Below are 19773 nucleotides of genomic sequence, written 5' to 3'. Positions count from 1 at the left end.
TTTGTACCTCTATTGTAACGCTACAAAAATCTCCACTACAAAGCGGATGGCTTGTTCTTCTTTGACATCTTATCTGGGTCAGCTTTATGATCTTCATTGCCTCGAAAAGCCAGTGATGTAATTCTGCTCCTCAACAATCCTCTGTTACTTCCACATTAACTATCGTCCCATGGCTCAGCCGATCACTCACAGCTGAACCATCTACCCTCCTTGATTCTTTCATATCTCTTACCTCTTAAGTTGTGAATATGAAATCCTGACTCCACCCAGCTTTGACTTCTGTACAGCTATAAGATACCGGTGATGGTAACTGCGAGCTTTGCTGCTCCTTGTTTCAGTTTCACTTAGTATACTACCATCCTGGCTCCCTGCATCTTGTTTCATGCTGTCTGCCACAAAAACTGCTTTCTGCTTTTCCACTCAGCTGAATCCCTCCAGGTGTACTGTGAATAACAGTGCCTTCTGCCAGCCCTTTCGATTTACCCGGAAACATTCAGTTTTTTCTGATTTATTTTTACTTCCTATTTTTACCAGCAAAACCTCCAGTACTCTTGTCACGATCGCGTGTCACGACACGCCCCTTTCATGCCTGTGTCGAGTGAACGGACCTGAACAAGTCTTGAATTTGCGACCTTCGAGACTAAGGATATTGGGTTAATATGATCATGTAACAGTGGCAAGGAGTTATAGTGTTTCAAATATTGAATAATAATTTTATTGAGTGGAAGAGAGTTATAGGTATTCAAAGCATAAGACTTCAAACAAGTTTTATTTGAAGCAAGCTGGTGTAACAGAAATGAGTAACATTGTGCAGTAGTCAGCTACGCGGCGTCAGTGCAAATCCATGAACGCAAAAGAAGTTCTGTAAGTGTTTCGAGAAGCAAATCGAAGCAAATGTCGCGTAGATTGCTGACGCAGCTAGAAGGAAATTGTTCAGTTAATTCTATGACACTCCCCTTCGGTTAGTAGGAGAAGCTCATGAACCAATCAGACTTAAAAAGTCTTATTCTACGGGAGTAGAGAGGGAAAAGATTCGAGAAACGTCGGAACGTAAGATATAGGGAATGATACTTCGGAGATAGAGGGAGAATCCGATTGACTGCCGTGAAAACGTGTGTGAGCGGCCGAGTGCCACAAGGGAAATAAACTGCCTAGCTTCATAGAAGTATTGTGTGTGGTGAGACAGAATAGTGCAGAACTTGTAGGTTATGTACGTAGCAGTAAGCCACAAAATCAGTTAAGTTTGGCTTAACAAACAGTCTAGAAACTGTAACGAGTTCCACAAGGCAGTGAGGGAAATACTGTGTACAGCATAATTAGCAGGTTGCTAGTGCAAAGACTTGAGCTGCAATAACGCAAACATTGAACTGTTTGACAGGAAGGCCGAATGTCATAGCGAGCTTTTCCTATCAGTAAACCTAACCTAGTGGTCAGAACTGTTTGGGAGAAGGACTAATCTGGTCAACGACGGAGTTTGAAGGTGTTATATTCGAATCCTGGAGCTACCCGTCCGCGTGAGCCAAACATCGCATAAGTCAACGTGACAACGGTATCGTGGGCGCAGAGAAGAATTCAAGTGACAAGACGACGCCGAAGATGGAAGAAATCTTCAATCCAAAAGCTAAGCAACTACCAAGCTTGTATGGTATGATCTTATTGTATTAGGGAATACAATGTAACTGGTTAATCAAAGACTTGAAAAAGGACTATCTAACCAAGAGTAAAAAGGGTTTTATGTTCCTTAATTTTGTGTAAGTATATTTGTAATGTACGTCTTTCTATTCAATACAGGTGAAGGGAAGAGTGAGAGTGTGGAAAGGTAATCTTGTTATTTTAAGATCAAGCTCCTGAAAATCCGAATCCATGATCCTCAGCCTGCCGAGTTCTTAGGATCACGACACTCTTCCCTAAGGATAAATTCTTGTGTGCATGTGTAATTTATGCAACTCATTTTCAGGCGTATTTATTTGGCGAGTGTATAGTGTTTCCCGCTCACTACAGCAGCGTGTGTGCATTCATGCTACAAGCAAGAGAGGGTAGCGACTCCATTAATCAGTTTAAATCTAAGAATTTAATTTTTTGTGCGTATTGAACTGAGAACTTAAGATAGGAAACTTAAAGGGTCCACCTTTTCAATGCAAATAAATGTTATAATGTTTATTTACAACATTTTTTTTACTTGGAACTAGTTTCAACGCTATTTAGCGTCGTCTTCAGCCAAAATGTGAGCAGCTACATATAATAGCTTGGTAGATCGAGCATTCAGGATTCTGATGTCCAGAAAAAACTTAAAGAACTGAACACCATTCGTTCTATAGCAAAATTTAATGGATATAATGAAGCCTTTATTGAAAGAAAATGAAAACCTACAACCTGTTCTCCAGTCTTTGACCGGGTCAGGGATGTAATGAATGAATCATATATAGGCTGTTATTACGATGGGGTCGCCACTCCCAAAGTGATTTATATTAATGAGTGATAGATGCTATGAAATGAGAATGGAGAGTGTTGCTGGAATGAAAGATGACAGGGAAAACCGGAGTACCCGGAGAAAAACCTGTCCTGCCTCCGCTTTGTCCAGCACAAATCTCACATGGAGTGACCGGGATTTGAACCACGGTATCCAGCGGTGAGAGGCTCCACTTTATTGAAAGAATAATCAATAAATTCAAATACCACCCAAAAACCACCTTAATAAAAGACAATACTAACACTGCCACATTTTCAACATTTACCTTTAATAAAGAAATTTACGTCGTCACTAAGGTTTTTAAAAAAAACGCAGCATTAAAATAGCCTTTCGTACTAACAATAGAAGCACAGAGATCCAGCATAACTCCACATCAATAAATAAAAATAGTCCTTTTTCAAAATCAGGTGTATATAGGTTTTCTTGCCAAGACTGCAATAGCTCTTACCTAGGTCAAACAGGACGCAGTTTTAAAATCAGATATGCAGAACATGTAAGTGCTATAAAGCGAAACTGTTTTTCTGCGGTCGGCTTACATATGAAAGAATTTAAGCACAACTTAACTGAAATAGATAAAGATCTTGAGGTATTACAAGTTCTAAACAAGTCACGGAAAACTGCTATATTCATTTAAATCAATATCTCAATCCAAACCTAAACTTAAATGATATCTCCGAGAAACCAAAGATCCTGTTCAACTTTCTCATTGCATTTTTAAAAATATTAATATATAAGTTAGAAGTAACAGACATGGAAATAGCAAGAACGATTGCTGGTACAAACAGGTGGGAACAATGGCAGGAGGGTACTCAGAATGAGGAGATAAAGGCTAATTTAGGAATGAACTCGATGGATGAAGCTGTACATATAAACCGGCTTCAGTGGTGGGGTCATGTGAGGTGAATGGAGGAGGATAGGTTACCTAGGAGAATAATGGACTCTGCTATAGAGGGTAAGAGAAGTGGAGGTAGACCAAGACTACGATGGTTAGACTCAGTTTCTGACGATTTAAAGATAAGAGGTATAGAAATAAATGAGGCCACAACACTAGTTGCAAATCGAGGACTGTGGTGACGTTTAGTAAATTCACAGAGGCTTGCAGGCTGAACGCTGAAAGGCATAACAGTCTATATTGATAATGTATGTATTAATATTCCGAATAACAGATATGTCTTTCACATTATGCATAATACTTTCTCACGCCACGCACTTTCACCGCATCACCCTCCCTAATTCCCCCTCCTTCCACTCCTCACACCTCCCCTACCGCTCCTCCTCCTTCCCTCTCCCCTCCTTCCCCAACGGTAGCTGTTCCCCTGACCTAAGCTGTCCACCGCGCTCAGTTCCTCTTCATCTCGCACCATAGCTTTACCGCCTCAGGTCCCGCATTGAACTGCGAACATCATAGAAACTGTCTCCACCTTACACTTTACGTTGCAACAATAGAACACAGGTAATAGCACAGTCAACTTCTAAGCTCTCAGAGGAACGTTTTACATAAATCGAAGTTTGTATTCTTGTCAAATGAAAATGTTTACTACACCCTCAACAGATGACATTTAATGAAAAATCACTACAAATGTGAATCTTTAACTGCAAAGTTCATCTCGTACTTGGCTTTTGAAATGTTATATGCGTTTTAAAAGTTTGTGTATGTTGAACCCTAACTCATGTTTATACTACGCTCGGCCTATGTGACATTTAATGAAAAATTGTCTACAAATTTTGAACCTTCAACAGCCAAGTTCATCTTGAACTTACATAAAATTTGAATGTGTTATATGTATTTAGAAGTTTAGTGTTTATTGAGTCCTAACTCGTGTTTGTTATAATTTTATTTCACCCATCATAGACTGTTTTGAAGTGACATTTAATGAACAGTATCTACAAATTTGAATCTTCAACTGCCAAGTTCTTTTTGATTGTCGTGCAATTTTGAGAATATTGATTCTGTTGAGTCCTAAGTCGTGTTTGAACTACACTCGCACCAGTGCCATTCAATGAATAAGTGAACACAAATCTTTAAGTGCCAAGTTCATCTCGAGCTTACACAAAGTTCAAATGTGTTACATGTATTTCAAAAGATTGCGTTTATCGAGTCCTAAGTCGTGCTTGTACAATTTTATTTCACCCTTCGCAGCCGGTTTTGAATTGACGCTTAGTGAAAAAGTGACTACAAATTTTAATCCTTAACTGCCAAGTTCATCTCAGTCCTAAATTTTTTAAAATGTTATGTGCATTTTTGAGACGATTGTGTTTATTGAACCCTATCTTATGTTTATATTACACTCGTGGCAGGCGACATTCAATGGAAGTGTGTCTGAAAAATTCGAATAAGTTCATCTCGAACTTCCGCGTGGTTTTGTTGTGTTGTATATTTTTTGGGGGATTGTGTTTTTGAGACCTAACTCATGTTCGTAGTGTTTTGATTCACCCTTCATGGACCATTTTGATGACTGACAATCTCTGACCTTGTAATTCATTATTTTATGTCTCTTTTGCTCTTATTTAATCATAATGATGGAACATGCATGTATATGCCTATGCTTATTTCTCACATTTTGGCTGAAGATGACGCTAAATAGCGTTGGAACTTGTTGTAAATAAACATTATAACGTTTATTTGTATTGAAAAGGTGGACCCTTTAAGTTACCTATCTTACGTTCCATTAACCAGGACGAAAGAAAGAGTGTGGTTCACGTGCTGTGAACATCGTAGTTATAGGCCACATGTTTTTCCCCCTGTCGGAGACATATTGATCTGTTTTGTATGTGGTAGATTCGCATATTTCAGTGCATTTATGTTCATTCTTAGTTCATAATTTTAATAACTCGAATGTATTTCAGAGAGTTTTGTTGGTGACAGTTTCTCGTATTTTCTCTTCACATTATGCCATATGCCACAAAATGTAACACACATTATTATAAAATTGACTTTCTGTTCATTTTACAGTGTCGTGTGATATAAATATCTCGCATGGAGGCACAGCTCAGTCATCATCTTCATTTCCACTTTCCAGCTTCCCAGGTCGGGTTGTGAATCGAGGACCTCCATCGCTGCCTGTCTTTCCACCACTCTTCTCCTTTTTTTAAGTACATCTTCTGGTTCTCCTCCCCTCTTCTCTATGCACTCCCACACTGAATCTGTCCATCTCTTTCAGAGTGTTCCTCGTGGTCTCTTTCCTGTTAACTTCTCTGAAATTTTTTTTTTTGCCACTCTCCGTTCTCCTATTCTCATCATATGCCCATACCACTTTAGCTTTGCTGTTTCTATCCTGTCTTGAAGTTTCAAGGTTCCTATCCTTTCCCTTATCTCTTCATTTCTAATTCTATCTTTTCTGGTCTTGCCCTTGGTCCATCTTAGGAATTTCATCTCCGCTGCCTGTATTCTACTATCCTCTCACTTTGTTGTAGACCGCAATCCAGGTGCATAGGTTAGTATGGGTTCATAGTAGGTTGAATATAATACTTCCTTACATTTCTTTGGGACATCATGGTTGTATTCTTTTTCCAGTTTCCTTGGTAATCTTTCCATCTTCTGTGATCACACTTCCCAAGTACTTGAAACTTTTAACCATTTCCAGAATTTTACCATTCAGTTTTATCTTTCCTCCTCCTCCTTCCTTCCTTCCTTCCTTCCTTCCTTCCTTCCTTCCTTCCTTTCCCTTGTCATCACTGTTGTTTTACTATTCTCTGTGCTTACTTTCATCCCAAATTTTTCTATCTCTTGATTCCATACATCTACTTGTTTGTGCACTTCCGTTTCATCCTCGCCCCATATCACTATATCATCTGCAAACAACGTGGCTTTTGTTGCCTGTCTTCCCAATCTCTGTTTAATGTTCTTATGAATTTCATCCATGACTGATGAATAGTATGGGGGAGAGTACACTTTCCTGTCGGAAACCAGTTTAGACTTTAAACCATTTTGTTTTTCCTGTACTAGTCTTCCAGCTACTAACACAATTTTTGTACATAGCTTTTATCATTTGCAGTTCCACTCTGATTAACTTGTTTTTGCCTTAATGTGTCCCATAGCTCACACAGCTCACAGTATCACACAAAAATAGTGCTAGCCGTCTCGAGAGGAAGGAAGATGAGCTCGAGCAGAATGTTCGTTCATGGCCTTCATTGTTGAACATACCCTTGCATTGTCTTGTTCTGATCAAGTAGGATCGTTGTTCAGAAAGATGTTCTCAGATTCAGACATTGCGAAGAAATACATGTGATAGAACAAAAACATCTGCCATAATTAATGAGATTGTGATTCGAACTGTAAAGACTGAGCCTTTTGTGATCCTAGCTGATTGTAGATAAAGAAAGTAAGCTCAATTCTGTTGTCGTGTTGTTTTTCAACAAAGAATTGAAAAAATGATTGTAAATTGTTTGCTGTTGAAAATTTGGAAGGCAAGTCTACTGGTGTTAATATTTCTATTTTGCTCCTGGATGTTCTGAAAAGATACCATTTCTAATGGCAAACTGAATAGCTTTCAGCACAGATAATGCTGTTTTGATGGGAAGAAAAAATAGTGTTTCTTCTAAACTAAGAGAGCAGTGCAAAAAACATTATGGTATGCCCGTGCCATTTGATTGGTTTGGCTGCCATGAAGGGTGCAGATTCCCTTTCTGTCAAAATTGATGAGATGCTCATTGATGTTTGTTATTACGAAGTCAAAAGCTGTATGAGAAAAGATCATCTCAAGCTTTGTACCAGACTGATCTTAGAACAATATTGAAGTATGTGTGTACACGCTGGTAATGCTGGAAAGATTGGTCTCGCAGTGAGAGCTATTACAGAGTTTTTTAAGCATGAGGCAAAACAGTCTAATGGCACAGACACATCTCTGAAGTATTTCCAAATTCCCAAGCTAAGGGCACAATAGAGTACAAGATCAAGCTTCTGTTATTTCCGGAAAGAGGAAGGTAGAGAGTAGTTCACCTTGATCTGTAAAGAAAAGGGGAATGCTACATTTCAATTCGAAGAAGAAATAGTATCTCCCTTTTGTGAAATGTGGCGCTGCAACTGGAGAGAAACTGAAAACTCATGATGATTTAGTAATTGGGTACTCAGCATCTCATCTTGTAGAAAATCTGACACCTGAGGAGACAAACTTTTATTTGCACACCAGGAACTATTCTATCTCAGTCTGTGATTGTATTATTCATACATTTAGTTTGAATAGTAAAGTTTTTGTTAATTATTATTTTGTATGGAAAAATAAGGATACATTCAAAATGTAAATATTACAATAAGCTATATGCAGTATTTACTGATAAGGTAAATTAAAATGTAATGTCCAGTGTATTTAACCAGTTCACAACTGCATCGGTGGCACTGTGTATATCCTGAATAGTTCCTTTAAACCATCTTCTTGAGCACTCGGTGTCGCAGTCGCAGAATGAGTTTTCAGCTTTTCCCCCACTTGTGAAGCCAGAATTTGCATCTTCCATGGTTTGCCCTAATTCTGTTTAAAGATGTCAGTGCCTTTCCAGGTAAATTGAAACCAGGAAGAGCTTTACATGGATCGTTAATTAAACCCAGCTGATCAGGGTTTGAAGAAGACCATTCTTCTTTCCAAGTCTGATCAGGATTAAAATGTGATTCAGCAAGCCTTTCTCCTAATTTCCATGATGGGTTCCTTGATTTCAATCTCACTGGTTTCTGAACTTTGCGGTCCTGATGTAAGGGTAGTTGAGGGTTGCTGCAACATTTCTTCCATTCTCTTACCAGAGCTGCTTCCCTTCGATATGAGGGGGGTGGATGTTGGATAACAGAGGTAGCCATTGCAGCAGTGTTGATTTGATAGTGCCAGATATTGTCCTCATTGTGTCATTTAGTTGGATATCAACTTTTTCAGTATGTGCCAGTGCTGTTAAGCCACACAGGACAGCAGTATTCAGCCACTGGATAAACTAAAGCGAGGGCTGAAGTTCGTGGAACCGATGCGTTTGCCCCCCAACCTGTTCCACTGAGCTTATGCAAGATGTTTCTTGTTTTTATCTTTTCTGCGGTATTATGGAGATGTTGTGTATGTGTCAATGTCCGGTCTGTTGTGATGGCCAGATATTTTGGGCAAGGATTATATTTTAATTGTTGGCCTTTGAATTTCACTTGAGGTGTGTAGCTGGCTCTTTTACTGTCTAGATGAAAACAGCTCAGTTTTATTCAGGTTAGGTTTAGGTCACCACATATTGAAATATTTGTTCAATGTAAGTACAAATAATTTCTTCGCAGACTTTTTTCTAAACTGCCATCAATATTTTGTTTCCAAGTTTTCTGTTATTTTGCCACTGAAATGTGGTGAAGATGACCAAGAAACTGTGGATGCATTACAGTGGAGGATTCACCATCGTTTGTTGTGCAAGAAGAAAGAGTAGATTGTTCTTGGTCTGCTATACGAGGTGGAGATATGATAGAATAGCAGAAGTAATGCTGTCAATATTGACAATCCCACACAGCAATGCCGAATCTGACAAACTGTTTAGCCATGTGAAGAAGACGAGGACACAATTTCGATCATCTCGGTAAACTATTGGTGGTCAGATCAAGTCTGTGTTGAAAGTGTTACGAGCAGCAGTATGGCATTGCCATCAGTATGTTGTAGATAGTTCTTGACCTATCTGTCTAAATTTTGTTATTCGTATGTATCTTTAAAGAAAAATGAAAATGATTAGGTACATTTTAAATTTAATGGTAAGTTCGCATTTAACTGTCCTTTTCACAGAGATCATAGTGCAATATATGTGATGAAATCCAAGAATTAAAAAATCTTCCTTTTTTTTATTTCTAAGTGATGGCATGTATGCTGTGGTCAGATTGATTGTAATAGCCTACCCCGGCATATCTTTCCTCTTGGTGCTCTTGTTTTATGCCTAATCTATACTCCGCACGGCCTTAGTTATAAATTGAAGTTTCACAAAACAAATGAGCATCGCCTTTCCTCTGTTGCCAGTGTGCTACGCCCGCGAGAACAGCTGATGCAATACGACCGCTGTAAACAGCCCTCGTACCGTACTCAGAAAAACTAATTAACATGGATTGAAAACAAATTCATAAAATCTACACTTGCTAACAACACCTGACACTAATAAAAGAATATATTATTAAGAACAAAAGAGAGTGAGGCTGGCCCAGAATGGAGGAACACTCCACTGATCTCAGAGTCACTGGAACTCTCCAACAACGAATCATTGTCACTATCACCAGCTCCCAAAGATATTATTAAACTTTCGACGGAGTTCTCCAGTACATCTTCATTTTCCCACGCATCGCGTATTAATCTTTGTGTACTGCGCACAACTTTCCTCCAGTCATCGGCACTCACATTCGCCACAGCTTCGCCTAACAGATTTTCCACCTCGGGTACGGTAAAATGCTTATTTTTGGTTGCAACATAACCCTTAATCTGAGCCTAAATCTTTTCTATTGCATTGAAATGGCAATGATAAGGTGGAAGTCTAATGACTTTATGTCCATGACGTCTTGCAATTTTGTCCACGACATACACTGGAAATTGTGGTTTGTTTTCTTTCGCGAGTCGCGTCAGTTCACCTTTCTTCATGTCGTCCCGCACAGGAATATTGTGCCTCCTTAACCACTAAGCAAGAATAGACTTTTTTGCTGCTATTGTTGGAGCTTTGTCTTGAATTACGGAATGGTAGGGGGCATTGTCCATTATTATCGTACAATTTTCAGACAGGTTATTCATTAGTGTGTATTTAAACCAGTTCTGAAAATTAACACTATTCATTTCCTCATGGTAATCGCCAGTCTTCTTAGACGTCAGAACACGTAAAGAGTTAGGTACAAATCCGTTTGCGGTACCGGCATGTAGCACAATAGTTTTTCCCCCCTTTCCAATGGGCACTGCCATTGTACCTTCCACAGAATCATCTCTCCAGCCTTTTCCTACAGTATGGTTTGCATTAATCCATGTTTCATCTAACCACGCAAACAAATCAAAATTTTCCTTCAATAACGTCGCTTAAAAACCGGCAGCACCACATCACAGTATCACTTCTTTCCATTAACACTCGCCGACCATTTAATTTCATGTAACGTAATCCCAGTTCCTTTACCGCAACATTCAGTGAAATCTTGCTTCCATTAAATAGTTTGCTTTCCTTCAGAGACTCGCGTAGCTTCGCAAGAGTAGGGTGGTCTTTTCTGCGGTAGTAGTCATAAATATGCTGACGAATGGTATCTTTCTGGAAACTGTCCAAGTTCATGACTGGTTTGATCCGATTCCTTTTCTTACCCGGTGTTTCAAATTTACAGGATCCAGGAGATTGTTCCTCAGCGTGGTATTTCTCCTTTGCAATTGCCACTACTGTGTATTTACTTACTTTGGTAGTGTTGGTAGTTCTCTGTACGGCTTGTGCTAAAGAAAGCAATGTAGCACCGTTCTCCTTTTCTTTCTCAAAGTACTCGCACACGTTGGACACAATTTCATGGGCCTGGCTTTTCAAGGGCGTGCCTTGATTTCTTGCCACTTGTCTTTCCCGAACTACACGGAGACATGGTAAACACGACCAACTAAGTACACTGATACACGGATGTAAATAAACTACAGCTATTTAATAATTAAACCTATGTTGTACTAACTTCTGCTATGCTAAACTGTAAACTACACTATACTGTACTATACTAGAGAGATAAAGACTAATATGAAAAAAGACTAATTACTGAAGGAAAATGCAAATGATCGCGAACCGTACCAAATACCATACACTCTGAGCGAGATAGGTTAACCACATGGTGAATGTAAATATTAGACTTGGCAACTAGGTTTCGAGATCGTGCCCTGCTGATATAAATCAATGTAAATGGCAGCTTTGGATTGGTTGGATGTCTATGCTTCAGTGCATAACCACCCGACAGAGCCAAAATCATCCTAAACGTCAATTTAGAAGTAGAGCCGTGCAGAGTATAGATCTACAAAATGTAAACATAACTGTCTGTTCTCTTGTAGCATTTGTCATTCACTTGACATATACGGAAAATCTGGTTTGTGGTCTTGAATCGACAACACTGGATGTCAGCCAAATTAGGTTAGGATGTTTTGCAGTGGGATGTGAAAGAGTATCTTACATGTGAAGTGCGTTATTTTCCAGTGATTACGGGTTTGTTCGCTATCCTGGAACTAGACACTGCATCCGCAACAAAACATCCAGTTCAAATCCATATGACGTTCCAACCACATGCAAGCCAGGACAGTTCTACAACCGTACCAAAGGCTATATGAAGCTCCCAGACGATCCCTGTGAAGGTGGGAATGAGCTTCTGTTTCTGCCAGATGTGCTCCCCTGTCCTGTTGAGTGAGTACTATTGCATCCCTTTTCCACTTGAAAACTTTTCCGTTTATTTTTTCTTTAAAAATATATTTTTGTCTGGAGAGTCAAAGAATACAAATATATTTTACAGTTTTGGCAAGGTGTTTATTGAGCAAGTTTTCGCATCTTGACTCGAGTAAAACAATTTAACATTCTACCGATCATACTCTTGATTCTATGGGCCTCTATTGTCTCCAAATTCTCCTTCCAGTGTTAGGTACATGTATCTATTTTAGCTTTGGAGGAAGGTTCTCTTCTTCCTCTCAAGTTACGAGGGTCTCAAACCACCCCTCTAAGGGGAACAGCCCTTGGCTTACCAAAAATAATTTTAGTTAATTGTTATTTTCTGGTTTATCATTACTGAGAAAGGTTTTAATGTTCACAGAGAGAAAGCAGAGTTCCTGTTGGTGGCCCAAAGGGACCGTATTGTCCGCGTGGACCTGTCTACATTGGTGATGGAAACTCTACCCATCATGGGTCTTCACAATGCCATCGCCGTCGAGTTTGACATGAACACTAACTGTGTCTACTGGGCCGATGTTGTGACGGACACCATTGGGGTGAGTCATCCTGTGGAATACTTGCTATCACACAGGCTGTATTTGAGAGGTACAGGCTTACTCAGGTCATACTGGAGAGATAGATGAGTAAAATAACAGACTATCACAGGTCGTATTGGAGAGATAGGATGAGCACAGTGACAGGCTATCACAGGTTGTATTGGAGAGATAGCATGAGCACAGTGACAGGATATCACAGATTGTATTGGAGAGAGAGCATGAACACAGTGACAGGATATCACAGATTGTATTGGAGAGATAGCATGAGCACAGTGACAGGATATCACAGATTGTATTGGAGAGATAGGATCAGCACTATGACAGGCTATCACAGGTTGTATTGGAGAGATAGGATCAGCACTATGACAGGCTATCACAGGTTGTGTTGGAGAGATAGCATGAGCATATTGTACATCTTCTTAGGCTTTCACAGGTTGTATTGGAGAGATAGGACCAGCAAAATGACAGGCTGTCACAGATTGTATTGGGGAGACAGCATGAGCACAGTGACAGGATATCACAGATTGTATTGGAGAGAGAGCATGAACACAGTGACAGGATATCACAGATTGTATTGGAGAGATAGCATGAGCACAGTGACAGGATATCACAGATTGTATTGGAGAGATAGGATGAGCACAATGACAGGCTATCACAGGTTGTATTGGAGAGATAGGATCAGCACTATGATAGGCTATCACAGGTCGTATTGGAGAGATAGGATCAGCACTATGACAGGCTATCACAGGTTGTATTGGAGAGATAGGTTCAGCACAATGACAGGCTATCACAGGTCGTATTGGAGAGATGGGTTCAGCACAATGATAGGCTATCACAGGTCGTATTGGAGAGATAGGATCAGCACTATGATAGGCTATCACAGGTCGTATTGGAGAGATAGGATCAGCACTATGACAGGCTATCACAGGTTCTATTGGAGAGATGGGTTCAGCACAATGATAGGCTATCACAGGTCGTATTGGAGAGATAGGATCAGCACTATGACAGGCTATCACAGGTCGTATTGGAGAGATAGGATCAGCACTATGACAGGCTATCACAGGTTGTGTTGGAGAGATAGCATGAGCATATTGTACATCTTCTTAGGCTTTCACAGGTTGTATTGGAGAGATAGGACCAGCAAAATGACAGGCTGTCACAGATTGTATTGGGGAGACAGCATGAGCACAGTGACAGGATATCACAGATTGTATTGGAGAGAGAGCATGAACACAGTGACAGGATATCACAGATTGTATTGGAGAGATAGCATGAACACAGTGACAGGATATCACAGATTGTATTGGAGAGATAGGATGAGCACAGTGACAGGATATCACAGATTGTATTGGAGAGATAGGATGAGCACAATAACAGGCTATCACAGGTTGTATTGGAGAGATAGCATGAGCACAGTGACAGGATATCACAGATTGTATTGGAGAGATAGGATCAGCACAGTGACAGGCTATCACAGGTTGTATTGGAGAGATAGCATGAGCACAATGACTGGCTATCACAGGCTGTATTGGAGAGACAGCATGAGCACAGTGACAGGCTATCACAGGTCGTATTGGAGAGATAGGATCAGCACAATGACAGGCTATCACAGGTCGTATTGGAGAGATAGGATCAGCACAATGACAGGATATCACAGATTGTATTGGAGAGATAGCATGAACACAGTGACAGGATATCACAGATTGTATTGGAGAGATAGCATGAGCACAGTGACAGGATATCACAGATTGTATTGAAGAGATAGGATCAGCACAATGACAGGCTATCACAGATTGTATTGGAGAGATAGCATGAACACAGTGACAGGATATCACAGATTGTATTGGAGAGATAGCATGAGCACAGTGACAGGATATCACAGGTTGTATTGGAGAGACAGCATGAGCACAATGACAGGCTATCACAGGTTGTATTGGAGAGACAGCATGAGCACAATGACAGGATAGCACAGGTTGTATTGGAGAGATAGGATGAGCACAATGACAGGATATCACAGATTGTATTGGAGAGATAGCATGAGCACAGTGACAGGATATCACAGATTGTATTGGAGAGATAGCATGAGCACAATGACAGGATATCACAGGTTGTATTGGAGAGATAGCATGAGCACAATGACAGGCTATCACAGGTCGTATTGGAGAGATAGGATCAGCACAATGACAGGCTATCACAGGTCGTATTGGAGAGATAGGATCAGCACAATGACGGGCTATCACAGGTCATAATGGAGAGATAGGATCAGCACAATGACGGGCTATCACAGGTCGTATTGGAGAGATAGGACCAGCATAATGATAGGCTAACACAGGTTGTATTGGAGAGATAGCACGAGCACAGTAACAGGCTATCACAGGTCGTATTGGACAGATAGGATCAGCACAGCGACAGGCTATCACAGGTCGTATTGGAGAGATAGGATCAGCACAATGACGGGCTATCACAGGTCGTATTGGAGAGATAGGACCAGCATAATGATAGGCTAACACAGGTTGTATTGGAGAGATAGCACGAGCACAGTAACAGGCTATCACAGGTCGTATTGGACAGATAGGATCAGCACAGCGACAGGATATCACAGGTCGTATTGGACAGATAGGATCAGCACAGCGACAGGATATCACAGGTTGTATTGGAGAGATAGGATCAGCACAGCGACATGCTATCGCAGGTTGTTTTGGAGATGTAGGATCAGCACAATGACAGGCTATCACAGGTTGTATTGGAGAGATGGGATCAGCACAATGACAGGCTATCACAGGTTGTATTGGAGAGATGGGATCAGCACAATGACAGGCTATCACAGGTTGTATTGGAGAGATGGGTTCAGCACAATGACAGGCTATCACAGGTTGTATTGGAGAGATAGCATGAGCATATTGTACATCTTCTTAGGCTATCACAGGTTGTATTGGAGAGATAGTACCAGCATAATGATAGGCTATCACAAGTTGTATTGGAGAGATAGCATGCGCACAGTGACAGGATATCACAGATTGTATTGGAGAGACAGCATGAGCACAGTGACAGGATATCACAGGTTGTGTTGGAGAGATAGCATGAGCACAATGATAGTACAGTACAGTCAATACTCTTCCCCTAGGCCAAACGGTAAATTCTTATGTGCTTGTGTAATTTACCAAACCGCATTTTCTGGCGTTTATTTTATGTTTTATTTCGCGAGGTATCGTCTATCGGCTTCGTGTATTGTGTTTCCTGCTCTCTACAGCTGCATGTGTGCTTTATGGCTGGGGATTTGAGATGGCAGTTGTCCTACAAGCAAGAGAGGCTTGGGAGCGCTAGCGACTCAGTTAATCGGGACGAAAGAATGAGTTTCTTATCATGTGGTTTGTTCACTATTAACATCGTTTCTCTGCGTAATTTCGTTGGAATTGTATGCCACGTGTTTTCTAGCAGTTCTGTGCTTTTCGCTGTGTCAGAGTCTTATGTTAATAATGTATGAGACACACCGATCTCTTTTGCATGTGGAAGTTCGCATATTTCAGTGCATTTTTGTTCATTCTTACTTTATAATTTTAGTGAGTTGAATGTATTCCAAGGAGTTGTGTCGGTGGCAGTTTCTGCTATTTTCTCTTAACGTTCTGGCCTAAAAACATAACAAACGTTATCTTCAAGTGTTCAGAGATACCTATAAAATTAAATTTCCTTGAATTTTACGGTCTAATAAAGGAAAGCTATTATGCGAATCACCTCGGGAGATAAATTTTATTTTGAGTTATCAAAATTTTGATATAGAGGATACCGTTAATAAGCATGTGTAGCACATAATTGAATCATGTGTATCTACGGGCTTTTACTGAATACATTATGCTTAACGGTACTTAAAAATGTACAAAGAAACTCTATTTTGCGGCATCACTTTAATTATAATACTTATATTAGTACCTTTTTAGAAGACAGGATACAGTACATACCAGTGGCGGTGCGTGGATAAAGTGTCTTGAGGTCCACTACTGTCGAAAATAATGTGTTGAGATTTGTGATGTTTACATAGATGTAAAATAGTGACATTGCTCGATTAGAAACGCGACTTTACTTTGAAGGGACACAGCTACAGCTCAAAGAAGTTACCAAACAATGAAGATGAAAGACAGAGAATATGATGTGCAATTAATTAAAGCTGATCCAATTTCCTCTGATTTTGGAGACTTTACTTGCGTACAAATAACTTCTTCAAGAACGTGTTAGGCAGACTAATGTTGTTTATGTATTGACGTATTTTGCTGCTTACTTTTCGTAAAACGCGTGTTACTAATGAAAAGCTCCAGGGGCTATCAACTTGGGAGCATGGGTTGGCGACCACGGTGCCCTTATCTGAGTCCTGGCTTGCTTCCACCTACTTTTACCAGCTCCTCACTTTCATCTATCCTATCCGACCTCCCTTGATCAAGTCTGGTTCTTTTCCGACCCCAACAGTTTTAGAGCACTCGAGACCCTGGGAGCGTTTAATTTTCACGCCCTTCATGGCCTTTGTCTTTCTGAAATCAAGATCTCCGCCCATTCAGACTGCAAGGGAACTCATCAAAAGGAACTTTAACGGCTCTGATGAATGGCAATTGGAGTGGACCAACACAATTCCAGATGAGTGGCAGACGCTCTTCAGTCTTCAACGCCCACCACCTGGTTTTAATCTCCCCAGAGGAACTTGGGTTCTTCTCAACAGAGTCCGTAGCAATCATGGACGATATGGGTCATTGTTGCATATGTGGGGTATGCGCTCCTCCCCTGAATGTGACTGTGGTGAGAAGAAAAAGATCATCCGTCATATTGTCACTGAATGTCCAAGGAGGTCATACTCTGGTCAGCTGAAGGAGTTTGTGAGTGCTTCTGACGGGGTTGTACAATGATTGGGCAGTTTAGATTTAAGTTTATGAACTGTTTTTGAGATTGGTTGATTGTTTAAAATGCTATATTGTTTGTTATATTTTTGAATAATTGCATTAGAGTTATGTACTTGCCATAAGCTAAATAATAATAACTGACCTTCATTTTCGAAGTGTAGGATCCCTTCCATTTTTTCTCTATGGTTGCCTAGTTGTGCTTACTCTTAAAACAATAATCACCATCACCACTTACTAATGAAACGTTTCATTAATTACATAAACTTAGGTTATGTACGCCTATTGATGCTATACAAAATGTAGTTACCAAAATATTCTGGCACATTGCAGTTAATTACATCAGAATTGCAAAATCGTCAAATTAAAACCCCTCCCAAACCTACCACATACGGCAAACTTTAACCGTGCGCTCTGACCGTGCTTCGGCTAATTTCGGAACTGCTCGATGTAACTCGTGTCTATCGCTGGTCCTGGGCTGTTTTCCCTCCTCCTCACAGTCCCTCGCCTTGTGCACCCTTGTTGCGTCTAACGGCCCCGTTCCCGCAGTTCTGAAATTGAACCTCTTCGCTGATTCCGAAGAGCAACAGAGTGTTGATGTCAAAAATACTGCTATGCACGTGGATATACGGAGTGGTAATAAACCATTTTACATAGACTTACCTATTTCTAGGGGGTTCACTGAACCACTGAACATATAGAACGCACCCCCACTGGTACGTACAGTAGTGAAAGAAGGAACATAGCTCCTTTAACACACTAAAAAAAAAATCCAATAGTCTCTTCTGTTTGTTGCGGTTAGCCTTTCCTCCTTTCATTTTCAAACTTCTCGTCAGTACCACGCAGCCGAGTTTCATAATTTGAGATTGTCACCCGCGAATTCTGGGTTTGCTTTCGTACGTGACCGGTAATTAATTGGTTGCATACTCCTATTGGAGGATAACAAAAAGTAAATCTGATAGACTGTTAAAGATGTTAATTTCGTATGTTCAGATAAGACAACAGTCTTCTTAAGTAGCTGTTCAGCTGTCTATAGTCTTATTTAACTGGCTTGAAGGAGTGAAAGTTGAATGTGTTACGATAAGATAACAGCCTTCTTAAGTAGTTGTGGGAGCAGGGAAAGTTATTCGGCTGTCGGTAGTCATATTTACAGTATGTTACCTGAAGGAGCGAAAGTCGAATATATATTGACGTTGATTAGAGCTTTTTGGTGTGCAGTCCTTTCGTCTGTAAAGATGTAAATCCAGTCATGGAAAGGTCTTATCTGAACATATAAAATTTAAATCTTTAACAGTCTATCTCAAGGAAACACATTTCTATTTCATTATAAAGACTGAGCTGTTTATTGTTCTATCCTCAACAGGTTTAGGGGACATTGACTCAATGCTCCGGAAAGTGTAATCTTGTGAACTTGTGATATGCAGCTTGATACTACGATTTTAACCAAGGACATTCTAATTATTTTATGTTAGACAAACACCTACATTGATATCCTCTTTTTAGTATTATTCACCTTACAGGTTTGAGTTTGAGGCTGACGATACCTTTAATATGGGCGAAACTTGTCCCTTACAACTTTTTATAAGTTTTAATTCTTAATTCGCTAGATCCCTTTGTATTGAATAGGAGGATATTAAAAATAACACTTGCAACATACTTAGTATTTACGTATATTTCAATATGGACCTAACATGAGAATTATAACGTATAATTAATTGACACCCAAGAAACGGCGAGGCTTTGCCGATTTGCCGATCACTAGAAGTTCGAGTTTTCCGGTTCCCAATATTAAGTTTCCAGCTTCACCGTAACCCTTTCTTTACTTGTTAACGTTGCTCACAAACCACAAATGCCGTATTGCACAGTTAATGTTGCACAAAATTCGAGTTACAGAGTATTTTTTGCTTCAAGGGAGAGAATGTTTGCTTCGAGAAATCGAGAAATTTGTATAACAGAGTTTCTAGAGTAGGGAAATAAATTCACGTGAAGAATAGGACAAACGGCCGGAAAGTCTAAGTTAGTTCGAGATACTGAAAATTCGAGTAATGGAGGTTCGAGATATCGACATTCGACTGTATTATTATTCGCATGTATGTGTCATGAATGAGAGTTATTAGGTACATTTTCTTGTAACCATTTTAATGTGTTTTTTTGTTTTTGTTTTTAGTTTAAGATTTTAAATTTAATGATCAATTCACATTGTAATAGTAGATATGCATACTTTTTATCCTCTCCTATGTGATGAAATCCAAGGGGAAAAATCTTCCTATTTTTGCTTTCTAAAAGTTGGCAGCTGTATGATAGACTTAGGACGTTTACATGCAGGATTCAGATTGATCTGAGTGCACTTCCCGTATTGAAAACACCATGTAAACAGGGACTCAGTTCGGATTGACAGTCTCAAGGTCGATCACGGTAAAATGTGGGATCGTATCGTACTTGGTTCGAATTGAGTTCCATGTAAACGCGGATCGTACTGAGATCGTATTAAAAACGACTGCGCGCACACTCCACGTTTGTTCTGACAAAC

At 40.0% G+C, this 19773-nt stretch overlaps 1 protein-coding gene across 3 annotated transcripts in view; it reads left to right on the top strand.

Annotated features, from left to right (window-relative positions):
- Positions 1-19773, top strand: part of LOC136883521 (sortilin-related receptor) — a 698235-nt gene that overhangs the window by 228070 nt on the left and 450392 nt on the right. For all 3 annotated transcript variants that reach the window (XM_067155885.2, XM_067155884.2, XM_068229722.1), the window contains exons 10-11: positions 11585-11788; positions 12189-12363. In XM_067155885.2, the coding sequence (XP_067011986.2) occupies positions 11585-11788; positions 12189-12363 (379 nt within the window). The remainder of the gene's footprint in view (positions 1-11584; positions 11789-12188; positions 12364-19773) is intronic.

The sequence above is a fragment of the Anabrus simplex genome, chromosome 11 (assembly GCF_040414725.1).
Source record: "Anabrus simplex isolate iqAnaSimp1 chromosome 11, ASM4041472v1, whole genome shotgun sequence".
Classification (NCBI taxonomy): Eukaryota; Metazoa; Arthropoda; class Insecta; order Orthoptera; family Tettigoniidae; genus Anabrus; species Anabrus simplex.
This window is presented reverse-complemented; position numbering and strand designations above follow the sequence as displayed.